Consider the following 27,332-nt stretch of genomic DNA (forward strand, 5'->3'; position numbering starts at 1 on the left):
AAACAGAGGAAAACCTCAAAAATACCCACCTATGTGTGAACTAGGCCTTTATCAGTTAAGGCTTCTCTTTTTTTGCTGACATTATGGTCTCAAATGTTATCTCTGATCCAACACAGTTTAACAAACATTAACATGAGGCTAACTGATCAAGGCAGTGCTATAACAGCACTGTATTCTTCAAGATTAAATGACTGTTTTATCAATGGACTGGAGATAAAAACCCAACTCTTTAATGATGGAAAATAGTGACTAAACAAGCACTGTTAGTTGATGTGCTTTGATCAGGCTCATTTACCCAATGGGACTACATTTTACCGATAACAGCCTGCTCATGAATGCAGCCTAAATCAATCTCCAGCTGATAATTTTCTAAAACTTTCTGTACTTTTCAGTCATAAAGACACCAAAATAATGCTCAAGAAAAACCGAAGAAACCACTCAAAATTTACTTAAAGCATGGGTCATCAGCTACGTTTGTACTGGGCTAGTTTTTACTGGAAGACAGTTAAGGGGCCAGGCCTCCCAAAAACTAAATCCAACTAAATATTTTGGCCCAATTAACATTTTTTTTTCCCCCAACAAACATGTAAATAATATTTTGTCTTTGGCATTGAGATCAGTGCCAATCCCCTGAACTGCAGCTGCCACTAGGGGGCGATTGTGGTATTCTGGCTATTATATTTCTGGGGCTGGCCAGTTGTCATCACTGGGTTTGCTGCTAAAATGCTGTGTTGTGATTAGTGGAGAAACAGTCAAGAAACCAGTCTATTGTGGTGGTTCTCTAGCAGGAAAAATTTAACTCAAAGTACCTAAAATGGAAAGCTGACATGGACAACAGCCGCTTTAATCAAGAACGAATTCATGAGTATGTCTTTATCATGTATCACGTTCACTAATTTTGACTGATGGGTGGATTTCTGTAAAATGGATCAAGTTAAATGTTGACTTAATGGATTAAGTCAACATTTAAAGCCTAAATACCACAACATATTTTTCCTCTGCACATTTTCTAACTTTAAAAATTTTCTGGGGGCCGGATTGGAAGCTGTGGCAGGCCTGATGTGGCCCCCGGGCTGCCAGTTGATGATCACTGCCTTATAAGCACCTTCACATGTATTCTCTGCCAGTGTCTGCTGAATTTCAACACAAGCCAAAGGCAAGGTGCATGTATTTACGAAACACTGGCAGAGAGCAAGCCAGGATGCATGAAAGCTGCAATCAAAAACCTGGATTTATGCACCAAATATCAATCCTGTAATACAAATCTTCTGTTAAAGAATAAATATGATGTTTCTCTTGCATGGTTTATAGCTTGAAAACTACCTCGTCTTTGTTTTCTTGACATTTTTCTACAAATAAAAGACCTAAAACGTGAAATCATTACCACAGACAGCAGGTGTGTGGTCTCATGGTCTTGCTGCATCGTCTAGTGAGGGTTCAGAGGGTAATACGAAACATTATCGTTTGAATTTGCAGAACCAGTGACTTTTAACTTTTTCTGCAGCTGTTTAAAAAAGTAGGGCCATGTATGTAAGATATCTTTGTTCCTTGTTAACTTTAAAAGTGTGTTAGGAAGGGGAGCCCAAGCTGCTACACTCTTGTACATTTGAAAACAAACCAGCAGAAGTTCTTGTATAGTTTTTAGTAATGACAGTTTTGCAGGCTGTGATGTAAACTCATTGTGTGTCAAACGTTCATGCACAGACAGGATGACAATGAAAACGTATGAACGTGTTAACTAAGGCAACTTCAGCAGGACTGGATACACGTCAACCAGAATCCCCAGAACACTGACTCCCTGTCCACAGGACAGTCTCTGTCTTTGACTCGAGCTGCAGGAGGACGTATGGCAGGATGGAAAATCAAGGGATCCATCCTTCTCCTCTCTTCCCTTGGATGTGTTTGTTTTGAGACGAGGAGAAGGAGGATGTAAGACAGCAGAGTAGGAAAGGAGAGATCCTCTGCACCTTTCACGACCTCTACACCTGAAGAAACGTCTTTTCTTACAAGAGCAGGGGAGGAAAAGAGGAGTAGTAGTCCTGTGAGGAGGAGGAGTAGAGATACAAACAGATGAATAGACAGTGTGTTTATATCTTCTTCACATCCTCTGTTCACCTTAATCCACAAGATTCTGAGCTCCCTCTCATTTAAGAGTCTGTTTGTTTCCTTTGTAAGCGCTACCGTTTCAGGAGTGTCCCAGGTGGATGGCTCATCCGCCGGTTCATTGGTCGGCTGTCACTGTGACAGTGAGGTGGAGTGAGGAAAGGAGGCGTGGCCTCAGTCGGTGGGGGCTGGGATGATGCAGATGTGCAGGAAGTTGTCAGGGTGGCTGAGGTGTTCGCTGAGCCACTGCAGGGGAGTCTCCAGGAGAGGTTCGATACCGTGGATTACTACCTGGAAACGCTTCTGCTCACCTGGATGGAGAGAGAGGAGCAATTGATTAAACAGTGATTAGTTAGCAGCAATTTCGTACAACTTCTTTAAACAGTTGAAAGTAACATTATACAAGTGCACCTGAGAATACTATCATGTAAAAAATCATTTTTTCCTGTGACTAACTTCAGAAAGTTACATTTTCATGAATCCAAGATTCATCTTTACGATGACAGCTTACAGTTCATGAAAGTCAAAAATCCACTATCTCAAAGTATTACAATATTGCAGTCCAACGAAAGCCCAATTTTTCAAAGACTTCCTGATTCCCTCAGAGCCGATATTGTGCTGCAAACACTCCCTGCTAGCAGCCTGAGTCCACTTGTGTTCGCTTGCACCACAAAGCCAAGAAGTGTCATCACAAAAAAAAAAAACAGTTTTTGCTCCTTTTTTATCGTCCAGCGCTGTGAAATAATGCAGGTAAATTTAATTCTACCATTGTAAAAACTAGGGATGTTCCGATACCATTTTTGCCTTCCTGATACCTATTCAGATACCAAGGTGTTGGGTATCGGCTGATACAGAGTTCTGATCTGATACCAGTGTGAACTTTCTAGACTGACTGTGCAGACAAATTGTTTTAGACCTATATTTGACCAGGAACATGGCTCAACAAAGAGAATCATAATGTACAGCACTCTGTCATCCCAAAGTTGTTTTTCTGCTGATTATTGAGTTTTACTACCAAATATTAAAATAACAATAACACAGGGGGCTGCATCACAGGCTTTCTCTCTCCATTATGTTCTATCTGGGCAGCATGATGTGATTACGGAACAGCCTGCCATTGGCTAAAAGACCCTTACAAAGAGTAAACAACATGGCGGTTAGCATTCAAGTTAGCATTTGAGCTAGCTGTAGTAAATGATCATAATTCGATTAAAATGGATAAATAAGACGTTCAATGTTAGGTTTACTGGTGTGGATCTAATCTTTAAAGTCCCCAAAATTCACACAAGTTCCAGGCTCACTGAAAATGCTGCTGCAAGAGATTCAAAGGCATCAATAGCGTCAATGGGAAGGCACAACAGCTAGCTTCAAGAGGAAAAACAAGTCAGAGGCAATGATTTATGGTTCAAAAGTTTTTAAACTTTTCATAAACTGTGCCACTTCTTGTCTTGTATGACAGCGCCGGTCTGGAAGGCATTTTAACGATCACATTGAGAGAAAAACTTTCAAGCAGACTTCATTATTGCTGCTGCAGTGGGTCCTTTTTTTCTTCTTCGCTGCTCTAAAAACGGTAGCTCATGCATGCAGTACTTCCCAGCAGCAAAGAATAATTGATTTCCGGTTTATAGTGTTAAGCTTTAGCAAAAAATAAAGCTAAACTAAACGGTATCAGATCGGTGCATAGACTTGTGTACTCGCCAGTACCGATACCTGCATTTAATGAAGTATTGGACGTATTTCTGATACTATGGGAATTGAACAACCCTAGTTAAAATGTCATAAATCTGGAAATTATGGTTAAAAAATACATTTAAATGAATATATATATTTGTAGAAAATAATGCAACATTTTTTGCTTGGATAACAGGTTAAGGGGGCCCTATGTAATATTTTTTTGGGGGCCCAAAATCCCTAGCTACATCCCTGGTCACATGTAGCGTGTATGTTTTTACATGCAGGGCACTGACAGACTGCACAGTGCCAAGTCTTCTCGTGGGAACTCATGGTTTTGGTTTGCATCAAACAACATCAAAGTGTCTGCATTGCATGCTTTAGGTTACATGACTAACACTGCACGTCCCGCATGCACACATCACCATCACAGTCTTGATTAAATAAGAAGGAGTCACTCAGCACTAAAAGATAGTGATGAAAAAGAAAGGACAGGGCACATAGCGTGAGGATAAGAGGTGGGCGAAAGCAGTTGGAAAATACGATTTTTTAACGTTTCCAAATCAAATTAGAGGAAGGGTACAAAGGGTACAAAAGGCAAGATAAAGGTGGAGAAAACTGAGGTGGTAAAAGGAGGACAGCTGGCAGGGTGAAATACTAATCATGAAAGGGGGGGATGATGACATAAGGTAAGAGACATCACATCACACACCTCACTGTGGTGGGTTCGAGAGAAAGTATGAGCGTAATGTGAGCTATGTTCAGTTGTAAAGGAGTAAAGTGACAGTTGTTTTTGTGTTTGTCGTTGACAGGATTTCAATCTTAAACTTTCACTCTGACAGCTTGCAGTTTCAGACTTTGAAGGCGTGATGTGAGTGACCCCCCCCCCCCCCCCCACACACACACACACTGAAAGGCCATGACTGCAAACCGTCAGTTAAGAGCAGCAATTTGGCTCCGCCTTCTCGACTTTTGACAAGATTTCTGATCATTCAGCAAGACTTTAAACTGCTGTTTTACATTTACATTACTTCTATACACAGCAGGCTGCAGAGTTAGTATAGGTGTTTACTAGACAGGAAGAATGGAAAAAAAAACACCACAGAGATGCATCATGGGAGATGTTGGGAGCAGTTTCTGCTGCCTCAAACTTAGATTTTGGGTTTTTTTTATAGTCCAGTGGATGTTCCACATCTTGGAAAATTCTTGTACGGTAATTCTAAAAAGCAGAAGTCCCCCTTTAATGGTAATTCAGATTTATTTGCATTTGTGGCTTCCGTGTTTAACCACCAGCACAAACCCAGCAGGGTATGTTTCCTGTAGCCTTCCTCTCATCTCTTCTGTTGCAATAACTGAATGAAATGAAGTCATCAGAAAATGCTCCTGGTATTTCTGAGATTTTTATCTTGTTAATTCAGGAATAAATGAAAGAAAACAGACTTTAATTTTTTCAACCATACATTTTAATAAAAGCCTCTGCAATTAGGGCCTTAATCAAGCACATGCTGTTTGAAAATTTGTTTTTTTTTTGTGTGTCTGTATTGGACTTAAATAGTAACAAAAAGGCTGGATTTAAGATGGATTACAATTATTCTTTGTGATTTTGCACCAGTTTTTTAAGTACCAGATGTTATCTGTTCTTCCAAAATTTTCTCAAATTATTTTTTCAATCTTTCGTTTAATGTTAAGTGAGCATGATGTTGAATTTGTCTTTACATGGCTACAGAGTGAAAAAGAACAAACTGTTCAGTTTTATCTCACATGAGATAAAGCTTTTCCACAAGACAACCAGGAATTTTATTTCCTTTTGTGAGAACGCTGGATCATAAATTACATATCTGGTGTGCTTTTTAAGTTATAATATTTCAATCATTGATAGATCTCCCACCATCTATTTGAGTTGTGACTATGGCCCTTGTAAATACTGAAAATATGAATGTCATATCTTCATGTAACCTGCAAACCTATAGTGTTGGAGGAATACCCAGAAATTTTAGCTGCATTTAACACTTTTTTATTTTTTATTTGAACTAAGCATTACAAACTCTCTGCTACTCCTGAGACCTGTGCACACACGTATCTCTCCATCCCCACCTCAGTAACCATATATGGGTGTATAAGTGTGCAGCACTATACACCACAGTAAACATGTGTCTGAAACTCTAAGGTGGGATCCACAAATACATCTCTTTGGGCTCCAATTCACTAAGAGAAAGCGCCATTTTACTGCTGATGCAACACGTTAACTTCCTTATCACAGCATGCAGAAAAAGCACACAGCTCCTCTAGTTTCTGGTACAGACAGCCTAACAGCTTCCTGGCTCCATCAGTTTCTTCTATTGACGTCCGGCATTAATCGTTTGAAGTCCTCGAGCAGCTATTTTTGATTTTGAACTGTTTTTTTTTACATTTTACAAAACAGACCACTCTGTCACTTGGTGATTCTTTCTTCACAAGTCATAAATGAGTATATATTTGAAGAAAAAGTACTAAAATATATTATGTAATAACTAGGGCTGGGCAAGTAATCCCAAGTGAGATTAAATTGCAATATTGCAAGCTGCAATTTACAAACCGCATATGTTGCAATATTGCTTTAACTTGAAGCATGTCAAAATACCAGTTTAATACATTTATTTTTTGCAGCAGCAGAGTTTTTATGCACATTTTGCAAACATTCAACTGTCTTTTTTTTTTTTTTTTTTTTTTTTTATAAAATAGCAGTCCATTTAAAGATGATATACTACTCTCTAATCCCTGCTTGCATCAATGCTGATGCATCACGTTGCTGCTGGCAAAGCTTCGCTTCCTCCACCCCAGCCTCCTCCTTTATAGCACAAAGCTTGTTGCACCCTCCTATTCAGATTCTGCGTCTATGGATTAATTCCTTTGAATAATTTCATGATTTTCAATGCACATTGTCATAAATGCATCTATCCATATTGGGGTTTCTAGGTACGCATTCCCTGGAAAGTCAAAACATGCTGCTCGGCTAAGTGTAGATTAAAATATAGAATAATTTATTGCTTAAAGTTGTTGTTGTGATGTAAGATCAAGTGCCTAGTAATAATCACATATCAAATTGCAATTGCAATCGCAATACTGGGGAAACAATCACAATTTGATTATTTTTGCAAATTGTTCAGCCCCAGTAATAACACTATTGTTTGGAGAGTTTTAATACAAACAATATTTTAATTATACATCCTGTTGGAAGGTTTCTTGTACAGTTTCAAACATTAGTTCTCTGAGAATTCCCTTCATATAAAAGCAAAATGGGATTTTATTGCTATAATATTATTTTACATGAATTGATACTGAATCAAATCAATCTGGCAACCCATCTCTATTTGTTGGAGGTTCTGTGTCTTTACGGTTAACAGTTTCCTTTTATTTAACAATCAACAGACTTATCTGTAAAATGTATTTCTGCTCCTTTTGTTAAATCCCATAAGGCACAACTTCCATCAAAAACAACAGAGATTTCTAAAGAACAGTCACACCTAATATACTTTCATTTTCTTTGACAGTTTAAAAACCCTTGAATTTTAGCCAATCCAAAAGATAACTATGTGATCCTGTCTTCCACACTTTCTCCAACACACTACCCTTTATAACTTTTAGGACATATTCACCATTTTTATAAATCCTTTTCTCTACTTTTTAGCAGAGAATTATAATATAGCTAGCTGCCTCAGTTCTGTTGTTGCCAAGACCCGCCCTTCTTGGCTTCTGACTGGTTGGTTATGTTTGTTAGATAGAGATAGATAGCAGCATTACCTCCCCACCACTGGCAGGTGACTTAACATGATAAACCACATCCAAACCAAACTGAGACTTTTTATTTTTTGATTACCCTTAACATCCTTTTGCTGGAGAGCTGTTACTGTGCTGGAATACTGTAAACTCTGAATTATTAAGTATTTAAAAAAATAAGGAATTGATTAGGTTTATTAAAGCCCCATAAAAAGCAACATCAAAAAAAACTAAACAAAAGTATAAAAATACACCTTATAACTTAAATGTGCTGCAGGGCAAAGACTTTGCTTACCTAAATTTAAACATTTTTTGGACACAGAGACATTTTGAAAGTAGTTTAACTGATTTTCATAAGTTCTTACTTTGTATTTTTAAGAATATGGCTTAAAGATAATAGTCTCCTTTGAATGGAAACATAAAGTTATGGATCAACCATATTTAAAAGACTGCATGAACACAAGCAATCATTTTCCTTATTATTTTATGAGAAATGAATTCTTTTAATGCAATTTTCTCATTGTGGAAATTGTATTCTATTATGTAAGCCTTTGTCTTTGTCCTCTTTTAAATGAAAAATGTACAGTTGAGGCTAGGTATAACTTCCTTTAAATCCAAATCTCTGTTAACATAAATGCCTGACTCTTCTGGTGTTATCTGTTTACTTTAACTTTTCCTTAACTTCAAAAATTCTCACCTGTTTAAAGACAAATAAATGTAATCTCAACTCAGCACTGATACAAGTTTCAAGACAAATATTGTTTAAGTTCTGAGGTGAAGTGGCGGAAGGTGAGGGATGTTTTGCAGAGCTGTAAAACAGAAAGTGTGTTTAAAATCTTAATTAACACGGAAACCGTTAATGCAGCTGTTTTCAGTTTGGTTAAATTTAGATACAGAGATTTCAGTTCAGATTTTTAATTACTTTTATCTTGGAAAGTTTTTCAGTATAATAGATTTATGAGACATACGTCATCTGGTTAATATTGCCACCAAAAAAAAAAAAAAGAGGTGTGTGCGTGAGAAAAGAGACATCATCGTCCATTTCTAGTCTCTCACTTCTGGCCTCACACATATAAATTCACACGCACAGGTTTGCCCTCAAGCACCCACCGGTATTTGACTTTTTGGCTCCACGTAATATCAGGAGGACGGTTGAGACAGAGCATTAACTGACGATCTGAGAAGCGTCTCCACCCTACATCTGCTCACTGACTGGCAAACAGCAATGTGTAAGAAAGTGAAGTCAGGAAGCAAAGATCTGCAGAGGTTTTCTTTTTAAAATAACTGATGTGCATGTTGAGGACAGAGGAGGACTGTCTCTGCTGGTGTTGCAGGAATAAAACAAAGAGAAAGTAATGAATGTTATCTAATTAGCTTTATCTACTATCTATCATCATTACAGTAAATTTGGCAAGTGTAAGCCCAGAATATGGAATATCTAAAATGTATATCTATATTTAAAAACAGTTAGCTCAGTGATACTGCAAAAAGAGAAAACATAGACTCATCTCTGAAAGAAGATTAAAAAGAGACAAAGTGCAGGAAGTTAAGAGATTACAGCAGTACAAGTGTATAGAAATGTGAAATAAAGGTAAAGGGTAGACTGATTTCAGTAATTTAAATAAATAAAAAAATAAATGTATGCTTGCTTGTGATTTAGTTATTTTCCCAGGTCAAAATAGCAAAGATCAGGCCACTGACACTTCCTTTACAGTCTTTTTTACAATGTTACTTAGCAGACGATTTTTTCCAAAACAAAGTACATCTGACAGGTAGAAAGGTGATCCAGGAGTTAAGGACCTTGCCCAAGGGCCCAAACTGGATTCTGTACTGACTGGGATTCAAACCACTGATCTTCCATGCCAAGGTCGGTGGTGTAACCCACTGAGCTGTCCAGCCTTTGGTTCACAAGTTGGTCTGCTTTGCTTTCACACCTCAAATGAACAGCACCAGGGTTCGCTTGGAAGCGAACTGAGACCTCTTGTTTTTATGTGGACCTGTGGCCGCTTGTTTGGTCCGCCCAGGAGTTCTAATGAGCTTTCACACCACTCCAAATGAACCACATTATCCAGGAAGAATGGGCCAGAGTTCCCTTTGAAGGTCTGGTGTGAATACGACCTGACTGAGATGCAGAGATCCTGTGTGGAGATGGGACAAAGTTCCAGAAGGACAGCCATCACTGCAGCCTAGTGTGCATGGTTAGACAGTATTCGTTTATCAAATTAGCCAGCGCAAGACTCACAAGTCGGTTAGACTAATTACCCATCATTTTTTTAATAAGCACAGGCTTGAAATTCTAGTCTATAATGCTCTTTTAAACTGTAATGGACCTCCTGCAACAAGAGGCTGCTGTAGCTTCAGTGCCTTCCTATCAGAGCTTTTCACCAGCACTTCACCGAATGTAAATGTGAGAAGCTTAAAAGTTAGCGTCTGGTAGGAAAAAGCACGGTGTGACTGTTTTTCAAGTAGTAAATGGAAATAAAGTGGTAAGTAGGCCGTCGAGAGTTGAACTCATGTAGAAATACTCAACTGAAGTGCAAAGAGACCACATATCAAAGCACGATAACAATCTGCAAAGAGGAACAAAGGCTGGCGGAGCTAGCTGCTAATGTTAGCCACGCTGTGCAGAGTATATCAGGCACATATCACACCTGCTGACAAAATGACCCTTTAAGGAATTTGACTGTTCAGTATGGATTTTCTCCTCTTTAAACTAGCCGGTTAAATTGAACGTAAATGAGTGTGTAAGAGCCAGAATTCATGGTATTTCAAGTGTAGTTTTTAATATGGTTAATGGGTGTCGCTGCATGGCTGCAGCTTGGTTATAAATATTAAGGATTTGTATGCCCGGGTTAGGTGTGTGATCCCGGAAGGGCTTAGGGTTTTTGACTGTAAGAGCGTGAGTTGTTTTTCTCCATTAAATGGAAGTCTGTGTTGTTGTTTGCTATTATGGACATTGTTTACATCATCCCTTTGGAAGATTAATAAAAATTAACTTGTTTTAAATGCATTACTGCCTGGATTATTGGCAGCAAACAATGCAGACACACCCTCAGGTAAAGATGTTTACAACTTGTAGCCTATGTGCGTCAGCCAGGTCACTCCAGGATCAGACAGCTCAGTAGCTCAGTAGTGGACTGATCTTCTTTAAAAGAGCATTTAGCCAAAAAGTTTTTCCACAGTGGAAAACACTTGAAAGCCCACAGAGTTTGCAAAAAAAATCCAAAGGAAAGCCACACAGAGGTGGTCAGGGACACATTGACCTGGACTTAAAGAACGTATACTGGCAGACATTGAAGACCACCCAACTGATATGATCCGTCGTATTCTGCTATTAAAAAAAAAAAAAAAAAAAAAAAAGCATGGCTCTATACTATGCAATTACAGTACATCTTTAGTGATTACCTGATTTCAGAACTCTCTTACGCAAATATCAGCCAATACCTAATTTCTGTGGCTCTTTTGCAGTGACTTGATATCTGTATCCTGTGTGCAGTGAAGCTTGGGGGGGGGGCTAGCCACAGGCTAAGAGACTAGCTGTGCCTCTTTAACAGCTTTTCTCCCTCGTGTTAACATAAAAAAGCCTTTAAAGGATGCGGTGATATACTTTTGAGACTGAAATGACAACTCAACTCAAGACAACAAGCCAAGAGGAAGTTGTGATGTGTAATTTGTGGACAAGCTAGTTTGAAGAGCTGGCGCCTTATATGAGCAGCAAGAGCTAGCTCTCATTTGTAAGGTTAAGTTTTTTTTTTTGTTTTTGGTTTTTTTTAAGATTTATTTTTGGGCATTTTTGTGCCTTTATGAGATAGGGGAGGACAGTGGATAGAGTAGGAAACAGGGTCAAGAGTGGGGGAGAGACATGCGGCTAAGGGCCTCAGGCCAGATTCGAACCCAGGTCGCCCGCATACATGGGGAGCGCCTTTAACCACTAAGCCACCTGCTCCCTGTAGGGGTTAAGTTTTTTTATTCTTCTTAATTTTTTAAACATTTTTTGCTGTTTTAATGTCATACAAAAGTTAAAATGGCACTAAAGGAAAAGTAAAGAAAGGACTGAGCTGAGCCAAACAATCATATACTCCATAAAAAGCCTCTAGTTCCATCACTCTGAGTGAGGCTAGATCAATGTTACTCAACCCTGCTCAACCAAAGAGCCAAATTGTTTAGAAATACCTTTGCAAGAGCCACAATCAAAGTGGTGAAAAGTGGTAAAAAGTGGTAAAAGCAACAAAAAAATAAGTTAAAGGTCAAAAAGTGGCAACAAAATGGGAAAAGGGGCAAAACATTTCAAATAAGGGCAATGAAAATATACAGACAAAAATAATGGGTTGCAATTAAAGTCGGAAACTAATTAATATAACTTACAATGGATGATTTCTGAGGTCAAAGTTTCACTGTTTTATGGTTTTCTGGGGGTATAATATTTCGAATTAAGACATAAAAGAGCCACAGATCATCACAAAAGAGCCACACATGGCTCTAGAGCCACACGTTGAGCATCACTGGGCTAATTTGAAATACAGTAGATGCATGTGCCTCAGTTCAGTCAGTATCTGAAGGCCTGAAATACAATGTTAAAGCAAGATGTAAACAGGGCGTAAGATGAGGCTGTGACTATGACATGATAATGACAGTTATGGCAACTCCAGGTGTCACTGGATGAGAGGTGGGGGCACACCCTGGCTGGGTCACAAGGCTGAAATATAGAGACAAACAAACAGCTAGTAAGTGTGAGTGTACTTTTAAGGTGTACCATAAAAGAAAAAGTTAGTGTGAGGAGGCAAATTACATCAGTTAATCCATGTTTTCTGTGTTTAAGCATTTTTTTAACCGGCTTTTATAGTTGTTATTTTCAGAAAATCATCTCTAAAGTGTCAAAGATATTATATTCTTCACACCTGAGTCATTGTGTTCAACCTGAAGTAAATATTCAGAAATAACAGTTTCTCTCCAGAAAGTAAAAGGCGTGATCCCACCCATATATCAGTAAAAATGAGAGCACACTTTCTCTGGTTCACACACACACAGTTTATCGGGGTGGTTGTTTTCTTGCCTATCTCTAACCTTTTAGCCTCTGTTTTGCCTGAAAACAGGCAGCCAGATGTGGGCGGAAAAGGTGTAGTCTCATTATGAGAAATGGGGAAGTTCACAATGGGCAACACCCCCAAAACACAAATTCATATTATTGTAGGCCATAAGGGTACCAGCAAGCATCTACAGTAACTCACACAATTAGTCAGTCCCACTCTCTACCCACACACATGAAGGATATGCATGACAAAGGTGGTCTGCCTGGGAATCTGCAGCTGGTTTATCGTATCTTGGTCGTCATCATTAGAATGAATTCCAGTCATAAACACATTTTTTACTGGCCATGACAGATCAGAACAGCTGAAACTTACCAAAACCAGAGATACATGGTGGACAGATGAGACTTTTGTGATATCTCAGAAGGAGATACAGTCTTTGACAAATCACCAGCTCAAAAAAGAAACTGTTAAACATTTTCTCACACAATCTGTCGTCCTTGAACTGTGCCAAAAATCCTGCACAGGAAATGCAAATGATCTTGTGCTACCGCCTGGTAGTTCTGAGAAGAATCCAGCTACTGGAATGTGAAAGTTCAGTGCTGAGTAAAGCAGGTTTGGCTTCTACTATATGGGCAAAGGTCACTGTGTCATCACAATGTCGAAGGGCACAATGACCTTTAACCTCAAAAATGTCAACAGCTCACTCTCAAGACCAAGTGCTGTTCTGTGCCAAACTTAAAAAAAAACAAAATCCTTAAATGCATTCTAGTAACTATTGTGCCCATGTAAACCTGGCATTTTACCTCAAAATCCACTCAGTTTATCCTTCAAAGTGGACATTAGAGCAAAGTTTGAAAAAAAAAAAAACCCTTAGAGCATTCTTGAGATATCATGTTAACAGTAATGGCCTAAATGGACAATGTGAAAACATACAGTAATACCTCAGTCTCTGGGTGTTGCTAGCACACACATAAAATATCTGCCAATGCAGAGAGGACATTTTGCTTTAGGGTTAAGCATAGCAGTGGTTGCAGGATGCTTCGGGGCTATTTTTCTCCAGCTGGAACGTGGGTTAACGATATTTCAAATACTAGTTAGTTTTGGGGAAAAAATCTTCAGGTATCTGCTAAAAAAACAGGAGAAGAAAAGTCATTTTCATCTTTTAGTGCCACAGTGAAAGTGCTGATGAAAATCTGTTAGGTGGCCTGAAGAGGGCTAGGCACAGGAAGTGCCCTCATGAATGACAAATTCTGAAAAAAAATTGTAAAATAAGCTCTGATGAAGAGAATGAATGCTGTAATAAAATCTAAAAGTGCTTTGAGAAAGTGTTAGTCCAAGGGAGTGCTGTGTATGCAATCCTTTTTAACTTATTACCTCCGCCAAGGAGGTTATGTGATCGGCAGGGTTTGTTAGTTTGTTAGCAACATAACTCAAAAAGTTAAGGACGGATTTTGATGAAATTTTCAGGAAATGTCAGAAATGGCATAAGAAAGAACTGATTAGATTTTGGGAGTGATCTGGATCACTGTCTGGATCCAGGAATTTTTTTAAAGGATTCTTTACTATTGGGAGATAGGGCTAATGGTGGAGGTCCGTGCTCTCCGAGTGCTTTTCTAGTTTTTATCGATGCCTCCTAAGAGATTTGGGTTCTGTTCCAACTGAATTGTATGTGTGAATAGAGTCTATTTCAGGTGGAATATGTTCTAAAAAGATACACTGATGCCTCATTTTTATAGCACAAAAATGTGTTTTTGTTTACAGGGGTGTGTAGACTTTTCAGAGCCACTGTATTTGGAAACATGGATTAGAGAGTGGGAAATGGTAGGCCACAAAGTGCCAAGGGTCAGAGTTAACTTCTATGTAATCTGGCACTATCGGGCTTGATACTTTGCTTTTTAACTGATAACCTAAACAATACTGCCTACTGTCCCAAGTCCTTATTGATACAACTATCAATGCAAATGAATAAATTATCTTTTATTCAGTTGATTTAACACAGAATCCAGGATTGGATTAATATTTCTAACTAAAAGGACTTGCTACAAAATTTGGAAGCACTTAATCTGAACAGATGAGGAGGATAAATATGCAGCAGCTAAAGCCAGAAGTGCATGCTACTCCCAGTGTCTTTTTTTGTCTTGCAAGCAAAGTTGAAAGGACTGCAATTTAGTTTAATTTGATGCACCATGCTGAAGTGCTTTGAGCTTATGTTCCTTACTGCAAAAACTGATGCATGTCTCTGGCACCTGTGATATGATAAAATGACAAATTTAGGGCAAATCTAGTTGGCTTACGGTGCAATCTACAAACTAAAATAAGAATAATGAGCTCCAATTTTTCACCTGTAATGGATAAAAAGTCAACTCCAAGTTATGTAAGGGTTGAGAACTAAATCTCTCCATTATCTAGGATCTAGGTGTTATACAGCTCTAATTAGATTTCAACAAAGATATTTTAGTCCCCGCCCCAGTTGACTTAAACTCAGTCTTGTGATTCATTACAACCTTAAAGTGTTCAACATTAACACCTAGAAACACTGTGTTTAAAGTCAACAACTAAAAGTGTTGACACACTGAAAACACTGTCAGTGTCTTGCAGATGTCAGCTTTAGTCTCAGTCAGAAGAAATCCCAGCAGCCCAGGGTGATGAAACCAGTCAGAGAGCCAACACTGTGGGAAGAAACACACTTCCACTTCACTCTTTATCAACCACAATCACATTATCAATAACTCCCTTGGCTTGTAAGCAGGCAGCCACAGTTTGAATGAAAATGGGCTGATTTGTCCGCCAACACACACAAACACACCCTGTGGTTGAGTCGAGCACGGCCGCTGGCCAAAACGACATGTTCTAGGAGCCGAGACAAGCCAAATGCTATTTAGAAAGACCACAGCGCCACGCTCCCCTTACAGCCTGACAGCACAACTGGCAGCTGGTCGGACTCTGACTGACATACTGGCGCAATAATGCACTAAAACATTCACTACCTCTCTATTAAAGAGGGGTATGCATCAATGGGAGAGAGGAAGGAAACAGGGACTCAGTCCCTGGATAACTCTGATTACTAGGGCAATAGTCAACCAAAGAAAAACTTGGTCGACTAAAATCGCACCAGATCATCAATTAACTGATTAGTTGTGGGACGAACCGAAATAATCATTTTTAACAAACTGTTGCCACACCGCTGACTTTTTTCGACATGTTGTCAATTAACGGGGAAAAGGAGTATAAACGTGCTTCATGGGCTTTACTCTCCTCTAAGGTGGGAGGGTCCTAGTGACGTTGTTTTGACTTTCTGGGTATTTAATCTGTAATTAATTACCCTTAAAGGCATAAGTAATTTAAATTTGAAAAGTTATATCCATGGTTAGTTTTGTTTTGTAAATTATATTTTGTAACACTAGATAACTGAAAAATAAGAAACACATGAAGTCTCCCTTCTCACCCCTGCAAAAAATGGATTCTTCCAATTAAAGTAGCACGTGCGATTGTTCGACCAATTGGATTTTGGTCGGATATGAGGTCATCAACCAATTAATCGACCAATCGAGGCTGTCAGCCCTACTGATTACTACTCCAAAAATATCTATCATATAAAACTTAACATGTCTCCTAAAACTAGGGTTTGGAAATGTTAACTTAATCCGTATGTGACAATGAACAACTTAAGATTTGGTTTGTAGACCCATATACATTTTTACCATATTTTAACTCAAATTATTAGCAGGGATGCTACTTCTATTAGATCTAATCTGATAACTGTGCTTGTTTACAGCAGCGTAGTAGAGCAGGCCCATTAGCTGGAGCTACGACCAGTTTTTGGCTACAGTCCCAGCCAGTGGTGGGCAACTTTGTTACAGCTTAGACACTACATCGCTCCCACTGGGGACAACATACAAAATGAAATGCACATTACTGTCGAGTTATTCTGGTGTTGACTAAAAGGGGTAAAACTCAGGGTGTAGATCACCAGTTTCATCACGGTACAAAGGCCTGTGCTCAAAAAAAGTATGGCAATGTATTGTCACATGCTCCGTGCTGATACATCTATCTATACAGATATTACAGAACTTACATGGCCGTAATGCTGACAGCAGTTTTAATATACATATCCCCCATTGCACAATTAACAAAAAAGCCAACAGCAGGTAGCAGATACAAAACTGCATGATGCAGCACAGACTCAGTCCTCATACCAAAACAAGTTAGAAATGGGACTTACTTCAGTAACATGGATCAAAGTGTCTATCTACTGCCAGCAAGACTTAAAGCAAAGATTCTGGATTATCTCAGGGTTCTACAACCACCAGAAAATCAGGAGAAAGCTATGTAGTAAACAAGGTAAAATACTGTAGCAACACCAATTTTCATTGGCACACAACACTAGGCTAATTAGCAGTGAGCAACAACAGCTAGGCTCACTTCTACTAGTTTGGTATGTCCCAGCCAGCGCTAATTCACACTGTTGAGTCAATATTTCCCTAAACTCTAAATGGGATTAGGGAATCATAAGCTTTGATTATCACTCACCGGTGTGCAGATGTGAAGCGAAAACTCATTCTTACAAATGTAAGTGGGCTTATAGTAAGTCAAACCAGAATATTATGATATGAAAAATGACAGGGAGAAAGAAAAACATATTTAAAAAGTTTATAAAGTTAAATATTGTATTTTAATTTCTTAATTGCGCTTGTGATTTTAAATGTACTCTTAAAATGTAATTGAAGTTTTGAGGATCTGAATTTAGGTGTTTAAAAATGTAGGATCCTTAAAACTATACTTTTTCTTTCATTATCTACTGTAAAGATCAGCTGTTGTAGTGAATTTTGTCTAGGATATGTTTCAAAGTATTCTCTGTATCATAATATGTACTGTATTGTGAGGCTGTGGAAAATACCCAGCGCTAAGAATACAATATGATAGGAAACAACGCAATACGATTCTTTGGACAACTACATATTATTTTCTGATATCAGAAAATCTGCCGTGACTTTGATTTGATTCAATACAGGAGCCTAAGATTGATACCGGACATTATTAGCAACAGCTAAAACAGCTAACACTAAAGCAAGCAAACATTTAATCTTATTTCTTTTCCAGTATTCTGATTTAAGTTTTTAAAAAAAATCACTTTCATAAATGTGGATTCCCACACAATTTTCTTTTTCTGATAAATACCTGACAACTGAAAATTTGAAAATCCTCGTTCATTTTTGATTCAAAGGCTCCACTGCTTTTTCCCTTTTTTAAAATTCTACAGACTGAGTTGGAAAGCAAAACATCTCAAACACTTCAGCAAAAGACCAAGGCATCCAGCAAGGCTTTCGAGCCATTCTTGAATTCCCCTGTCTTTTACGCATCTCAAACGCCTGCGCATATGAACCATTACCCACGATCTGCTGTATCAAAACAGCCACTGAAACCTGCACTTCCCCTGCAGCCTCAGAAGTGAGCCAACCCGTTTGATCATCACAAGCCTTACAGGCTCCTGAAGCAGTGTGCTCGAGGAAGCCTGCCAACAGTGAGTGGGCTGGACCACAGATGTGAACTGAGATGGAGCGAGGGCAGTGTGGGAGGAGAAGGGGTGATGAAGGTATCGTTTTGGAGATTTGTCAGTCAAAAGCATAGGGAGGGGATTGGGGTGGGGCTGTGTGTGTGGGGGGGGGGTTAAGATAGGGTGGGGGGTTTCCTTTGATTATTCACAGACAATATTCAACGTGGGAGTTGTTTCATGATTGGCTTTACCTCCGATAAAACCTGAAAAGAAAACAACACTGCTTTGCTTACGAGAATAGTCTGTTGACACACGTGTGTCATGTGTGGGCAGCATCTTCGTTTACGCTGTGATTTGAGCCCAAGTCGGATTTCTGCCAAAGAATCTTGCTCAATAACACACCTGGTTAAGAAAACAAAGTGAGACAGCTCTTACAGACGTCAGAGTTGACCGCTGGTTATAGAAACATCTTGTTTTGAGTGTCATTCCTGTTGTCTGTGGGGAACAACAGCCTCATGGCAAAACAGATCTTTTGCTCATCGTTTGTGAACGTTTTTGGGAATCCCCTTCTTTGGTCCTTTTAATTCAAGCCACCCCCCATTTGTTTGCAGCGCCTGGTTTCTGGGTCTCACTGGGGTCATCACCAAACCCTCCTTCAGACATAACAGAGAGGAGGATTGTATGAAAACTGCTATTTGATGTTTGAGAGATCACAGGGAAGTGAGGCACCCCAGATTTTCTTTTTGTTATATGCAGGGTCCCAGCAGCAAAAAACAGAAAAGGCGTCTGAACTTCTACACCACTACCAGCAACACCACGGCCCCACCCAGTCCCTGAACACACGTCCCGGTCTCTCTAATCCAAACACACCGCCATAATCTCTGGCTATCACTTGACTCATCTACAAGCCGAGGAAGAGGTGGAAACCAAACAAACGTTAGCAGACAAAAGGACCACTTTCACCTTGATCAGCCAGGCAGGATGGCAGACTCCTCTGAGAGGGAGGAGAGCAGAGAAAAGAGGAGATTTAACGTCAAAGACATGAAAGACGTCTACGACAGACTGGGAAGATGGTGAAGACTACACCTGAGATAGAGGATCAAAGAGGAAAACAGAGGCTTAGATCAGGGAAACTAGAAAGGAAGAAGAAAAGTGGAAGAGTTATTAAGAGGATATCTCTGTCTCCTCCTCACAGTCACGCAAAATCAGGACAAAGCTAAAAATTTCTGCACCGAGAAGATGACAAAACTATCAAGTGGCTCACTGTAAATGAAAATGATCTTTAAGAAACACTCAAGTATGAGGCAACTGTTGCTTATGACTGATTCAGCCTGAAGCCAAGGACAATAACATGTACTTGGCTAGTTTCCAATGAAACTGAAGGCTGTTTTAACATGGCAGAGATTCTGATATTTAAAGCAAGTTCACCGCCCCATTTGCACACAACCTGCCAAGCTTTACATCCTCTTCCTTCAAATATTCTACTCAAAGTGGTCCGGGATGCCGGTTCGCTTAATGGCTATGCCCCTGCCTCATTCATAGGAGGATTCAGAGGCTGTTATCCTCAAAGCAGGTGGTCCTGGTTCTTGTCTGGCCTGTAGCTCCTTCCCCACATCATTCAAACGCAAAACAGGGTATGACTAACCTTCAAAGCAGATTGATTCACTCGTTTCTGTGTTTCTCACTGGCAAATCCATCTCGCAAAGCTCCAATCTGAGCAGTTTGAACCCAGTAAGAAAGTGACAGGACCAATCAGCATCGAGTGGCAGTACTTTCAGGCGCAGCAGAGTCATGACGTAAGCAAGCAGTGGCAAGAGGCTGGTGCAATTATGGCGGACGACAGCATGGATGCTGCTAAGGTGCCAGTTGTATCAGAACTTGACAAGATTTCTTCGTTAAAAGAAGAACAAAGAACAGCATTGAGTTCTTTTCTTTTCAAAACTGACAAACGTCGTGTACTGACATGTCTGCAGTGGCCATGGCTCGTGTTATGCAGCTCTCTATGGAGTTTACCCCCTGGTGGCAGCACACTTCGGCAGGGGCTACAACCTCACGTTTTGTTGCTCTGATTGGCCCGTAAAGATGTGACACACAGAACGTTCATCCAATCACCCTCCGAGTTTTTTTTTAAGGCTCTGCCCTTTCCCAAACACCATCTATGTAAGGTTTTCCAGATGAAACAAATCCATCTGGCATGTCAGGTTAGGGTATGGCATTATACCAAATTGAATCCTTTTTCAGCTCCTCCGGTGGGGAGGACCCCAAGGTCCCAGGCCAAGTAGGATATACATTATCCTTCTAGCAAGTTCTGGGTCTTCCCTGGTTTCTCCTCCAAGCTGGACGTGCCCAGGCAACCTGTTGAGATTCTTGAACCGCCTCAACTGGCTCCTTTCAATGCAAAGGAGCAGCAGCTCTACTCCAAGGCTCCCTTAGATTGCATGTCCTAGGTAATCCATAGGAATGGGAATTGATAAGATTGTATTGATATTGATGCCTTTATGGATTCTTCTTATTGAGTGAAATTGAGTGAAAGTGAAATGGTTCTTGTGCAAGAAGATGCATGCAAATCACTGTTTGACAGATGCGTCAGTTTTTAAGAAATAAAGCAACACTTTCAATCACTTCAGCCTGTTTTTGTTACCACCTGCCATGTTTACTTCCTCATGTTCTCTGTTCTTGTTCTCTTCTCTTCACTGCCTCTCATGAGAATGCGTTTTTGAAGACACAAAAGGAAGGCACTGAGAAGAGAATTGTTAAGATTAAATGTAAATGATGTCGATGGACTGAACCAATTGGAAATGTTCCCAACAGAAAAAATGGTCTGGACCAACTAGAGACAGCTGGCTAGCTGGAGGTAGCTAACCCAAAAGTGGGAAACCAGGGCACCCCACCAGAGCAAGACCCAGGGAGAGCATGGCTGGGCTTCTCTCCCCTAGGCCCGTTCAGGCTCAGCCTGAGTAAACAACATAAAGCCAGCACCCTTTAGGCTCACCACCTAATGGGGTTGACAAAGGGGTTGGGTGCAAAGCACGCTGGGTGACAGGCAAAGGTTGGGACCCAGACATTGTGACCCTCAGCGGGACAGATTTGGTCTTCTGCTCTGTAATAAAATGGCTGAATTTGTTTTCTTCTCAATACAAAAGTTTATATTACATAAAGTAAAAAAGGCAGTCTATTATTGTTCTTAATATAAAAAGGGACAGCCACATGATGGGGCACAGACTGCAAAATGCAAAAACAGGATTTTTGACATATTTCCACAGGATCATTTTTTGTCAGACTTTTTCAGATTTTTTTAAAAAGACCTTTTAGACAACATGACAGTAGGTGTGAGCACTGATGATAGTAATGTTGATAAAACGAGAGTGATTGTAGCGGAAAGGTAAGGAGACAGACAGAGGAGGGGAGGGGAGGGTTGAGGAGGGTTGTTAATGGCTCTGTCTCCTCTGTGCAGGTGAGTCTCCTGCGGGTCCTCTGTCCTAACGCTCTATTGTCTCCTTATCTACTTCCTCTCTGCTCCTCTGCAGACACTAACTGTTTAGACTGCACCTTTGCCTCTCTCTCTCCTCTCATCTTTTCTTTTATTGTCACCACACCTCCGCCACAGCTGCATCTGTGCGCCACAAGTGCTTACACCATGTAGATACAAGACCTGGTCTCCACATGTGGTCTAAAACCTTTAGGTTTACTGGTTGTTGCTTTTGTGTTCAGCGATATTGTGCTGATGAACTTGAAGTCTTTGTGTGGTTATATTACTTGGGTTTTGTCTTCTGGTGCTCATGCACCGTTGTCTATTAAAGAGTATCAAAATATCCTATGACATGGGGCTGAATGATTTGCAAAAATAATAATAAGTAATAATAGTAATAAGTAATAATAAGTTATAATTGCAATTTTATTCCCCAATATTGTGATTGTGATTTAATACGTGATTATTATTAGGTTACTCATCTCATGTATTTTTTAACAAATTACAGCAAAAAAACATTCTATATTATAACCTACAATCAGCCATGAACACTCTCATTGCCATTTTATGCAGAATGGAGCTGCAGTTTGCTTGGCAGAGAAGGCACTGCTGAAAAGATGATTTCTGAGTAGTCAAGCAGCAGCTTCGACTTTCCAGAGAGTGCATAGCTAGAAACCCCTGTAGAATGAACTGGGACAGAACAATTAAAAAATATCTAACTGCAATTTTTTTGCTCAAGAGAGGAGGATTTTTGATAACCATTCTAAAAGAAAAACACTTAAATGTTGGCATAACATGCATAAAATCTCTTCTACTGCAAAACACGAATGTATGAAACTGGTAATTTGACACATTTCAAGTTAAAAAAATATTGCAACTTCTGCGATTTGTAAATTGCAGCAGGCCATATTGCGATTTAATCTCATTTGCGAATAATTGCCCAGCGCTACTACGACATACAGTATTCACTTCGCGTTGAATTTTCAGATGTGTTTAGGCTATGACCCTATGACCATGCACTGTTATTCCATTTAATGCCCTTCATTTGCACACTGCATAAAGTTTATTTTTTTATTTTTTATTTGGATCCCCATTAGCCTTGGCACACGAGTCCTGCAACTCTCAGGGATGCAGCATAATTAAAATACTACATACAAAACTCCGGCAGCGTCCCGAACAAAGCTCTTTCATAACACTTTAAATCAGACCTGAATATCATAACATGCATATTTCATCTGAAACTCTGCAGGTTTTTTTTCATATCTTTTTACTGGAGTACTGCAGACAGCTATTGTTTCACATCCAAATTGTAGCAGCTCAAATCCACTTTATCCACTGCTCTTTCTGCATCTTTTTCATATATTTTATTTATCTCTAGCCCCTCCTTACTGCATCTATGGGTCTTTTGTAAGAAAGGGTGGATATCTAAATGAGTATAATTTAAGCAAAATATGGATTATGCAAAAATGTCAAGAATGAAATAGTTTATCTTAAAAAGTACCAGTGTGTAACTTGTTTCTGTGCATGTGGACCCACCTTCATTTGGTAAAGCTGTGGGGTACATCTCTTTAAGAAGATCTCCAAGGGTGTGCATGTTTCCTTCAGAGGAAAAGGGCCGAAAAAGTTTCTGGATGAACGGCCTGTCGCTCGTTGTCTGAAAAGAATCAAGAGAAAACAAGTGAATGAAAAGAGAAAACAGTAATAGAAAACACACAAACACATAGGTTCTAGTTCATAGACAAGTGTATAGTATAACAATTATTAAAATTGTAGTTTTCAGAAAATACCTAATTTTTAAAACTTTGACACAATTCAAGCAAAAATCAAACAATATCAGCACCTGTTTTGATACCAAAGACACAAATACAAAACTTTTTTTTTTTTATCAAATGTTGGTTTATTTCTTATTTTACATTCCAAAAAAAGGTGCAGATGAGTATCTGTTTACTGCCTAAGCTGCACAAAAATGTTAGCAGAGTTTGGTTTATGTGAAAATTTAAACAGTGCTCTCCAACACAGAGAATTTTGGTTGAAATTTTTTACCAAAAGCCTGCCTTTTTTAGGTTTGGTACATTTCTAATGTTACTAATCATTAAAATTAAAGACTGTCTCACAATTTTAAAAACGAAATAAATGAAAAACAAAGTTCTGTTGCACTGGAGGTTCCCAGGAGCACAGTAGCCTCCAGAATTATCACATGAAAGAAGTTTGGCACAACCAGGACTCATCCAAAAGCTCGTCATACGCTCAAACTGAGCAAAATGGAGAGAAAGGTCTTAAGCCAGCCACACACTAGACCATTTTTAAATCTGAAACAATTTTAAGACCGTGGGAGACCACAGATATGAGGACAGTTTCCAAAGACTTTTCATCTTTAATCCTCCGAAAGCCCACACTAGATGACTCAGCCAGGTTGTCAGGTCACTGGAGACCACACACCTGCCGACCTGCCTATGACCTCACGTGATCACGTGACTTCAGAAAAAACAAACAAACATGGATGTCTGTCGATACCGTCTTGCTATCCCTCTGCGACAGGCTGCTCTGGCATGCGTTACAGGTGCAGCAAAAATCATAAAACAAGGGAAAGACTCAGAATGAAATGCTGGCTGTAATTAAGGTACAGTTGTGTTTATCGCTGTGAGCAGTGAAAGTACGTATGATCCGTCTGGTGACGCTACCCGGTCTGCTCACTCTCATTGGTTGTTGTAGGTACTCCGTCAACCGCACTACGACCTGGGTCTCGGTTGCCACAATGCGATTTGGAGCAGTAAAATAATCGTGTTGACACCACACACATGCAGACTATTCAGACTTGCTCAAGTCAGGATACGCCGCCATAATTGCTGGGGGAATCAAATCTTGGCTAAAATCCAGCTTAAAATCCAGTAGTGTGTGGTTGGCCTTAGTAAGAGAGGAGACCAAGGACCACATAAATACACTCCTGATCAAAATTTTAAGACCAGCTGAAAAATTGCAAGAATTAACATTTTGCACTGTTGGATCTTAAGAATGTCCTAAGTAGCACTTCGAAAGGCAAAAAGAAGAACTGGGTGTGAGACAAAAAGAAAAAAAAAATGAGTAAGCAATTTATTGCTGCCTTCTAAATTAATATGAAGGTATTTCTTGACCTGATACCTTTACTGCCCTTATGAAAAACTTCACTGTAAAGCAGTATTTTTTTCACTTCCTTCCAAAATGCATATAAATGTTAAGGGGGAAAAAAATCAAGTTTTTTGATCTGCCAGCAAAGGTTCTGTTGTGACAATGAAATCTACTGGCTTTGTGAGAGAGAGATTTCAATCATAGGAACAGGAAACCACTGTGCACTGTTGGCAGGATATGAGGTATTCATGTACTTTGTAAATCAAACCCTCCACCTCAACCACCTGAGAGGTTTGTGGTACTTAAGTCAGGCCTTCTCTTCCTTTGCTTTTGAAGATGGTGTTCCTTCAGTGAAGTTAAGTAAAGGCATTTTTTTTCTCACCAAACCATACGTCTAAGTAGGAAATAAGTTATATCTTATCAAAAAAGCATAACGCTTGATTCCAAGGGTTTACAGTGATACAAAATCAGGGATGCACTGATTGTAAAAATAAAGGTCAATGCCTAGATCAGTGTTCTTAATCACAATTTAGCTGACTGGTGATACTGACGCCAATGAATTTTCATATTTCTTTTGGTTTAAAACTACAACAATGGCAACATTTCCATTTATTTGACGATGAAAACAGATCAGAGTTCATCCAACAGGTCAGGTCCTCAGTCCTCAGTCACAGCAGGGGCCGGATTTTGGATTCAGGTCTAACCTGAGGGCCTAACAGGGTCACCTTTTTAACCATAAACTGTCAACCTTGTTTCATCGGTAATAAAATATGAAAAAAAGCAGCACTGATGATAAATGATTTTGACATTTAAAAAGTTAAAAAGATCAGTTTAAAGGCTCACAATCTGAGACAAGTAAATTTATTAGTTCAAAAAGGCCAAAACATGAAACTGAAATTGAAAAACAATGTTTTTTAAAGGCAAATATATTAGAAAGAAGTCAAAATCATGAGTTTAAAAGGTCAAAATATGAAATAAAATTGTTTTGGTTTTTTGTACTCAAATTTCCCATCGAGAGGACAACGTGATGTTTAATGTCTTCCTTATCAAGTTGGTTGGTCACTACCGGATCAGATTAATCATGATGATGGATTAATCTGCATTAATGCATTAATTTTGACAGCCCTGGTCAAAATATCACTTAGAAATTAGAATTATGAATCTTAAAGCTCAAAATATTACATGAGAAGTCAAAATTATGAGTTGAAATGCTCAAAGTATGAAATTAAAAGTAAAAATCCTAAGTTTGAGTCCTAATAAATTGAAAATGTGAAATTAAAACACAAATTAATTTCTTTTCCCACATTCCTGACTTCTTATCTAAATATTTTGACTTTTTACTTCTTCAGATTTTGTGACTTAACAAGGACATCTTAAATCATCAATGATAAGTTCACATTTTTATACTTGAGGAAATCTGCATACGTCATACTGATGGGCCAGTTATAACAGAAATATGAGATCATCTTGCGGGCCGGATTTAACTATTCCATGGGCCTTGGGTTTGACACCTGTGTTTTAGAGCATCTTTGAAACTACTTTTTAAGGACGAAAGGTTACAAACTGTTGCTTAAATCCAAAAACAAAAAGTGTCAAGGTTGTTCCATCTGCTTTAATGATGCAGACAGAAAGCAGTAGAAACCTTTAGTCAGCAGTCATGTGGCATCAATTCACAAATTAATAGAAAAACCAGACACAATATCCTGTAAATGAACATTTTCCTGTGAGAACACATTTAGGGAAATTTCAAGGTGATACAACGTTTAGACGACGGGGGAAATCCACACCACTACATACGTAAATGCTACAAATTCCTTTTTGTTGAACCGAGCTGGGAATGTGGAGCCTGACTGCTCACAACGTGATGTTTAGCAACATGTGGACAGATGTTGCACATGTTTGGAGGACATGTTTAACTGATCTGTCTGAAACTCATTAATGGCTACGTAAGTGCTTTCCTGGCAAGAAAGTACGATTCTGGCCAGAATCAAAAACTCTACTGCCTCCCTTGAGCTGGTCAGATGGAGAGAACTGTTGAGTAAATCCTAAATTTTAAATGCTCCATTAATTCCCACAAAAGAAGAAAAAAAAGATTTTTTCTATGTTTGTCTTTGCAGCGTTTCATGGTCTACATCTTTATTTACAACTTTCCCTTAAACATAAATTATTTTCTTATCCTATTGGTTTTAATTGTATAAAAGCAATGAAACACACACTTGAAAATGAGTGGCCAACATCTGGTTAGTGACTGGGTCTATTCAGTCATGACTTTCCCTCCCTAATTTCTTAAACACTAATCATATAACCATATTCCAGAATGGATCATACGTCAGCCTCACCAAACAGACCTAATTGCAGCATGATTTCATTACTGCTGACCATGTTTTCTATGCGGTTGTCTAGGCGGACTGGATGCTTTCAGATCAGGGGTCTGGGCCCAGATCCAAGCACACTTGACCCCAAAGTCTGGTTCATGTTATCAGTGTGAACACAAGTGTAGCGTACTCAGCAACCATGACTTAAAGAGTTGGTCTCAAGTAGTAATGCACATCTAGCCAGCTAGTCAGCACCAGAATTACAAGTCAGTTAAACTAATCCAGTTCAGGTCCATGATCCTGGCAGAACACAATGGCTAAACCGTAACACACCCTCTGGTATTAGCAGCCCTTGTAGCTGGTCTTAATGATTTTTCCTTTGCTGTCAC

At 39.2% G+C, this 27,332-nt stretch overlaps 1 protein-coding gene across 1 annotated transcript in view; it reads right to left on the reverse strand.

Moving 5' to 3' along the window:
• Window positions 1-1,627: 1,627 nt before the first annotated feature.
• Window positions 1,628-27,332, reverse strand: part of atg5 (ATG5 autophagy related 5 homolog (S. cerevisiae)) — a 63,264-nt gene continuing 37,559 nt past the window's right edge. The window contains exons 7-8 of the mRNA XM_041793867.1: window positions 23,060-23,177; window positions 1,628-2,414 (exon numbers count right to left, since the gene is read on the reverse strand). Of these exons, the coding sequence (XP_041649801.1) occupies window positions 2,278-2,414; window positions 23,060-23,177 (255 nt within the window). The 3' untranslated portion in view covers window positions 1,628-2,277. The remainder of the gene's footprint in view (window positions 2,415-23,059; window positions 23,178-27,332) is intronic.

This window comes from Cheilinus undulatus, linkage group 8 (genome assembly GCF_018320785.1).
Source record: "Cheilinus undulatus linkage group 8, ASM1832078v1, whole genome shotgun sequence".
Classification (NCBI taxonomy): domain Eukaryota; kingdom Metazoa; phylum Chordata; class Actinopteri; order Labriformes; family Labridae; genus Cheilinus; species Cheilinus undulatus.